The sequence below is a fragment of the Protopterus annectens genome, chromosome 5.part0 (genome assembly GCF_019279795.1).
Source record: "Protopterus annectens isolate FY-2018-M chromosome 5.part0, PAN1.0, whole genome shotgun sequence".
Lineage (NCBI taxonomy): Eukaryota > Metazoa > Chordata > Ceratodontiformes > Protopteridae > Protopterus > Protopterus annectens.
Genome location: NC_056735.1, coordinates 303,457,505 through 303,465,410, shown reverse-complemented (window position 1 = coordinate 303,465,410; position 7,906 = coordinate 303,457,505). Strand labels below are relative to the sequence as shown.

Here is a 7,906-nt window from a genome sequence, read left to right as displayed (position 1 = left end):
ATATGCCACTTATGTACCCTCCCCTCCTTGGATGTGGGACATGTACATCTGCCATGGCACTGGGGGCTGTAAATGCACCAATTCATTATTGGCATCCTTGGACTGAGCAGACCCTGGGATGTCCTCAGACTCTTCAGGCTCAAAATACAACTTTCACGAAGACATGTCTGGATGGACGTTATGGGACGCCACTGAGGATATTCTAATGAAAGCCACATATTTTTCTATTTAAGTGTGGTATGGTGGGGTCTTCATTTTTCCTACAGATATCAACACGTGATATGGTGATCATGGGCTAAACAACCAACACACACTTTTCATGCCTATCTTTAAAAGTTATTATTTCTCTTTTAAGCACATTTGTTATGCTTGGGTGGCATCCCAAGACCATCATCTGGGAACACCTGAACACTAAGCAGATGTTCCAAGACTTTCAAGACTAGAAGTCCTAACCAACAAAAAGACACTACAAACACCAAATAACTTTAAGAGCAAATATGTAAAACTACATTCATCCAAGTGTTAGTTATTTGTGCTCTTCCACCTGTGGCCTGGTCTGATGAACTGCAATGAGTGTCTTGACTGAACTTGCACAGCAACAAAGAAATGAAGCTAGCCAACCATACTTCTATCTTTATGATGACGAGGCATCTGGAAAGCAGAAGCCATAAGGCTGACATACGGAGTGGGAATGGGCTTTGACAAACTGACCAGATGTAAGGAGCTGCCTGCAACAGAGATCCCTGAAGTTATGACCACTGTAGTACATTAGTGAACTGCATGAAGATCAAAGTACTTATCACAGCTAACAGTACTGTAATTAAACAATAACTGCTTTATTCCCAAAATAAAGCACACAACTTAATGGCAATACACACAAATTCTGTAATGCATCTGTGGAACAAAATACTGCAATAATCATCATAAGCCTTTTAATTTTGCTCCAAAAGATGAAGGAGCCCGGAAAACGTGCCATTTTTTTGCAAACTAAATGATTACATCTGTGGAGCAGACATTAGTATGATTTGTGCCAGTAACAAACAAGGCAACAAAGAAAAAAATTCAGCATGATTCAAGTGAAAGGGAACACAAGGTACACCACTTCCCTTTATAAAGGAGGGAAGCTCAAGAAAGCACAGTACTGCAATAGTTTTCTGAAATGGAAGCACTAGGTTTGCTCACTTCAAATACTCTAACTTTAAAATCAATGCAGATCATAAATAAAATAACATTAAAATTTAAACAAAACTGCAAATTTTAGGAAACACACATATAAAAATGAATCTGCTGCCAGTCAGTTTGTGTAAATCTATAAAAGGAAATCTTAAAAAGGATCACATTTTAAAGTTATCAGTGCATTTCAGCAGCTTTCTATAACACCGCATATTGGTGGTTACTGATTTTTTTCTGTTAAAAACTAAAAGCATCCAAGCTCCTCAAAATATGTATTTGCTTCATTAAGCAAACAAAACAGAAAAAAAGATCCCCTTAACATGTTCACACTAAGCAGCATTACTTTTTACAGATCAGCTACAGCATTAAAGGGGGGTCTTGGAAGCACACGTAAGCCAGAAAGCCTCATGTGCCATGTACGTTTTTGAAATGCGATGCTCTTCAGTAACGTGGTTACTTCTTCCACACAGTGTAAAATACCCATCTGAAGGGAAAACTGTTAAGGAAGACCGCACAAGCATTATCTACAAACATGTATGGCTGAGTGAATTTACCACTGAAAACATATCAATTACAAACCTATAATTACACGTCATGAATAATTGTTCAGCATATAACAACAGTATTTTAATTCTTAAGCTATTAAAGAAAAAAAAATAATCTGTACACATTTCATACATTTTGTAGATTTAAAGACTCTGCTGAAATCTGATGGTTACCAGCATGACCCTTTTCACCTTTTACCCATTTGGCATGTGATGACTACAGATATAAGACTTGAAAAGGAAAAGAAAAAGCTTAGCTTAACCGTATCTACTACAAAACATTCATCAGGCAGACCCACTGGAGACAGCAACTAAGGTTAAGAACTGATTCTGTTACCAAAAACAGCAGGGCTGGGAGAAAAGGGTAGCCTGACAGAGGCAGCTCTCTTCCAAAGGAGGAAGTGACAGTAACTCATCTCAGTACAAGTTACACACCCATTATCCAAAAACAAGTCTAAAACCCTTAAAAGTTAGGGTATGGAGATGTCTTATGTCTAAGCAGACACATTGTCATGGAACAGGTTAGCCACCCATGGTCATGGCCGGCCTTAGGCATAGGCCAACTAGGTGGCCGCCTAGAGCGCCGCTGTAGCAGGGGCGCTTTTCCAGTATTTATTTGGTGTAGGTAGACCAGGTTGGGGGCACCTGGGTGGTGTGGGGGGGGGGCGCTGTGGAGCCCTTTTAACTAGGGCACCAGCTGACCTAAGGCCGCTGCTGCCCATGGTTATTCCAATATTTGTTTAGCATTCAAGCAGGAAGTGGAAATAGTGCTCTAATGAGCAAGATTTGAAGCAAAATTATATCTTTACTTTTAGCAAGTCGCCTGATTTATTTTTATTCGCTTGTTTTATTGCAGACAGCAAGAATGGAGCCTGGGGGCCCATTCACACCTACAGCTTTGTTACACAAAATATATGTACAACAGTTACAGATGGTACACGGTTCAACTGCAAAAATTTGATAGATGTATCTAGAAATGGTCAAAATTCAATTTTTGCAGGAGAAATTCCCCAAGGAAGAAAGATTAAAGACTGCACTAAGTCACACAGCTGCACTCCCCACTGTATAAAGGTGTGTACTTTTATTTATTCCGGCAGCTACTGACAAAGGTCAAAAGGGGGTGGATAAGTTGTGTGTGTACTGGTAAAATGAAAGCAGGGGCTTAATGGTAAGAAAGGAGTTCCATAATTTTGGTCCTCAGTAGGAGGAAGGAGAAGGGCGAAGGAGCTGGCATTAAGAGGACAATGGATGACAGAGAGTGAATGTTTTCTTCCTGAGGACACTGCCTAGTGAAGCATGGTGATTAAGCCACAACAAGGAAAAAACGGGATAGACTCAGCACTTTGTAAAGTATTTGCTTTTGAAGTGATGCTAAAAATCATGTTCAAAGTGTGGTGAATTAACCATAAAGCTAGAAATCTTGTTTATAAGAATAAAGCTTGCCTTCTGCAGTTGATAGATGACGCAGCAGTCATGTATCTGTTTTAAAAGGTAAGGACAGTCCCCCTTCCTATACACTGCTTTCCTGCTGAAAGGTGGAGGAAGAGAAAGCTTGCAAGAGGTTTCAAGAAATGTTACTTACACAATAAAAAATGAACAATAACCTACTTACAACCGGAGAGTTCTAAAAAACAAAGATGCATGCCATTATTGGAAGGCTAAATGCATCTCCCAACTGAAGAGATCGCCAGGATTTAGTGGGACCTGCACACACGGGCAACTGGGGAGTGTAAAAGCAGGCAATACCAGTGTGCGCTCTCACTCGAGAAGTGGAAGGATCCAAATATTGGATGTAGGGCTTTGCGATTACTGAAACAAAGGTAGAAACTCCCAAATCTGGCACTTGGGCATAGTGACTTAGTCCCACTCATCATGTGACATTTTTCAGCTCTCATCAAGGCTGTTAACCAGATGTTCTTTACGGGATCTCCTTACTGATGTCAGGCACTGACTGCCCTACTTTTGCAGCAGGCTAATTTTATTCATTTCACTGCAGATTACTAGTAGTCACACTGGGGCAAAATAGTTTAGTAGTGGCAGTTTTGAGTATACAAGTGTGAAGTTGCACTACAAAACAGAGTAGGTAGAGCTACAGGACAGCACAGAGGAAAGGCCCAATTTGGAGGCAAAGTCCAATTAATAACGCTTGGTAAACAATCTGCCAAGGTGCCTAAGAACAAATGTTTTCACTCGAGATAGGCTTTTTTCACCAGAAGCATGGCCACTGACTGCAGTTTTTTTTTCTCCAACTGGTAGTTTGTCACCTAGGTTCATAGGTGTTTACTAGGCTAACGATCACAAGGGCCTTTTTAAGTCTAGCCATACATCCCAAATCTCTGACAAGTTAAGACTAGTAACATATAATTATGCTTGCAATCCCTCTTGGAAAGCATCTGTCAGCCTTTTACAAACAGCAAAGATGACATACAGGCTGTTTTTTTTTACCAAGCCCATGTACTTGCTTCCAGGTAGGACCACAGTTGGCAATGCACACATTTGGGGTAAAATGTTTTTCCCACGGTTTTTGATCCCAAAAGGAAAACAGGGAAGTAGACTGATTTAAAGACAATTCTGACACCACTTTTGAGAGAAAGTGTGTGCTTGTCTTAAGGAATACCTGATCCCTGCAAAAGATTAACCAAATTTCCCTACAGGTAAAGCTTAAAGCTTTGAAATCCTATGAGCAGATATAATGGCTAAAAAACTGACAGGCATCCAAAACATGATCTACAGAACTACCAAACCAGATGGCTTAAACAGGAAAAGGTTAAAAATGTCAAATAGTAAGTTAAGTGTCAAACTGCAGAAGGCTTCTTCAGTGGAAGAAAAAAATAAAAAGTAGAACCCCTTTATGGAACTGCTTAAGCAACAACTTCTTGAGTCACAGTTCTTCACTTTGCAAAACATTCAAAACACTGATAGGCAAAATTACCAGACACATTCCCTTAGACCTTGGAATACTTTGCTATGTAGTGTTCCACTATTTGTCAAGTCATAATTCCCTGTAAACGGATGAGCAGAGTCTGCACAGGACACTAAATGGATACCTCTTCCATGAAGCAGAATATTCCTAATAAAATAAAGGACTTCCAGAAGGCTTCAGTCACTTCAGACACTCCAACCATTAGGCAAGCAATCTTAATGAAAATTCACACACTCAGGTGCAACTGGTCATCACTCAAAAGAAAGGGAATTTTTTTGACTTGTATTTGGGGCATTTGTGAAATGCCATGGATCTAAGGGCCTGAAATTAGATCTTTCATAGCTACCCATATTGCCATAAGGATAAGATTTGATCTTTCTTCCCTCAATTTTTCAATTAGGTACAACATCAGAGAAAACAATGAAAAGGCTTACAGGAATCTGAAACCACGTCAAAAATCAACAACTCTTTCTGCTACAGCGAACACATGCGAATGATCCATGCTGCAAACAAGTAGACCTCTAGGATGTCCCTCTCCTAGGAGATCTTGACCAACCAAGATTCCAAAACTAAGGGTTCCAAGAGAGGGCTGGATCTATGGCTCATGCTGCCCAGTTTATGGAGATCCCATGCAACCATGAATGCACCCAAGCCAAGCATGCATATAGAGGTCTACATGGCATATCGGTCAGCCAGGCAGGGAAAACCCAAAGTTCTTCCTAATGAAAGGTTTCTGCTACATCAACTGGGACCTTAGTAAATATCTGGGAAGCAGAATTAACATCAAATGGCATGCTTTTGCAGTGGTAGTATTACTCACCCACAAAAAAGCAAAGGAACCTTCTGTGTAGATACCAGATAGTGCAGGCATGCATTACTGTCCCGTGATATCACACAGGCATCCTGACACCATCTGGAACTTCACATTTTTAGATATGCTCAATGAAGCTGTCAGGGTCTAACATCTAAGGGAATTCACTGATTCCTCCTCAGAATAATGGAAAAAGAGGAGTAAAGACTGCTTTTTCCAAGTGACAGCCTCAGTGGTCCCAAATAAAGCAGTCTCAGCCTGTACCAACATCTATGTAAATTGCATGGAATCGGAGTCAAACTCTTTTTTGGTGAGGATCTAAATACTCAAAGATGTGGCCATCCATGACAACACTGAGCTCCCAGCAATCGATTATACTGGCACACCAAAATGGGGTAAACAACCAACCAGCATCCAAGTCACCCTCCCAGTTGGCTTGCCTGGCTCATCTAAACGAAACAAAACCATGTGATGCTTATGAACCCTCCTCATTCTAAGGGATGCTGCTTCTTTCTAGAACACCATGGGAAGGAAACCTAGAAAAAAGAAAAGATGCCAAGGAGTACTTTAAGAACCTGCAAAGTGGTTCTGGGTCTCCGTCAGACCTAGAAAACCCTCCCTAAAAAGCTCTCTCCCAAAAAAGTCTGTAACAGCCTGCTTGTGCTCGAGAACAACCTGTACCACACCCTCCTACACAAGCATATATCTGAGCCTACTGCCCTAGCGATGACATCAACAGTCAAAATTACAGCAAGCCACAAGGAACCCCAATGCAGAAGCCATGGTATGGGTTTATCTGTTCCTTGCTCATCCCAGAATTAGGGAGATCTTGGGGCACAGTCCAAAATCTTAAATGCTTATCAGGCAGTAGAATGGAAAATGCAATGGTCTCTGTAACCTATTCTGTCCTGAAAAGGTCAAAAAGAAGAGTAAAGTCTCTACATTTGGGGCTTTCAGAGGACATACACTTCCTTAGGAGCACAGGAACAGGATTGTGGATGCTTTCAACCAAGCATACGCAGTATCCTTTAGTACAGTCTCCAGGGGACGGATGACAGCATGGTCGCCCCACCTTTCTTGCCCATGTACTGAAGTACTGCTTAACCCGTTTTTGTGGACAAGGTACAGGAGTTACAGGGATCTACCTTGCTATTTAATTTTGCCCCAAAGAAGCTCAGAATCTCTCCTTTTAAGCCCTGCTCCTCCCCATCCCTTTAACATGCCTTTCCAGAGGGACTATAACTGGTGGCTATTACTTCAGCCTATCTTTTTGGGAACTTCAATCTTTATGCTGTGAAAGACCTCTCCACCCAATGTAGTTTTGAATTTATTTTGTTCAGCCTGTCCAACTCCCTGTTTATTTCCTGAACAATCTAATCTTGGTTAAACTCCTTTATATAAAATAATGGAGACATGCAGCATTCTTACTGAGCTACCTTTCCTTCGACTGTTCTTTCAAATGTCACACCAGTTCCAAACAATGGCGAGTTACATCATATGCATTCAATAACATTCCATCAACTAACTTTACAACCTGTCTTCCTGAATTTTAATTTATATAAATGGGACAGAATCTTCCATGGGAAACTAACTTGCCATGGGGCAACTAATAACATTATCACCTCTCTTTTTATGGGGGACTTGCATTAATTTTCTGCCACAAAATTTACATTAGAATTTGTAATGCTTATATTCAGTCTATATCTCAAATGGATACAGAATATCATTTGTCCTAGACAGTCCACTACAACATACAATGATTATGATTGCTGTTAAAACAGTCAGGGAAGAATGCCCAAGAGGCCGAATGACTAGAACCTTACAATGACTACAACTGAATGAGTTTGACAAATTTATCACATTTTTATGGAATTCTCTTTTCTCATATTTTTATTATGTAATCCTAACAGGGCTTAAAACATGCAACTTCATGACCTAGACTCTCTAAAGCAATATCAAAGATGGCAGGAGACTTCTACAGTGAATATTTCATAAAATGACTTTAGGCATAAGGACAAAGATATGTAATGAACAAAGATCTTTTAAAATGGGAAAGAGGTATCAGAAAGTTCTAGATGAGTTGAAGTTAAGGAACAACAGGAACCTATTCCAACACTAACTGTACAAATGTTTAGGTAAAACTAAAGTTCAAAAGAGAGTTAAAAACAGGATGATCATCTAAGCATGACTGTGGCAATATATCTCTTACAAAAACTAAGAAAATGAATTCTATGACAACAGTCTTAGCTGCAGTGTGTTTGTGTATATATATATATATATATATATATATATATATATATATATATATATATATATATATATATATATATATGTATACCTATGCATGCAAACACACCCACATTTATATGTTTGGAAAAGACTTCTACCAATAGAGCACAAACTTCTGAAACAATTTTAAACACCAACAGGTCTAAACAACCTCTGGAGACGGAA

General features: G+C 39.8%; 1 protein-coding gene across 1 annotated transcript in view; it reads right to left on the bottom strand.

Annotated features, from left to right (window-relative positions):
- Positions 1-815: 815 nt before the first annotated feature.
- The window catches only part of SMS (spermine synthase), a 676,859-nt gene continuing 669,768 nt past the window's right edge, over positions 816-7,906 (bottom strand). The window contains exon 11 of the mRNA XM_044072287.1: positions 816-1,657. Within this exon, the coding sequence (XP_043928222.1) occupies positions 1,627-1,657 (31 nt within the window). The 3' untranslated portion in view covers positions 816-1,626. The remainder of the gene's footprint in view (positions 1,658-7,906) is intronic.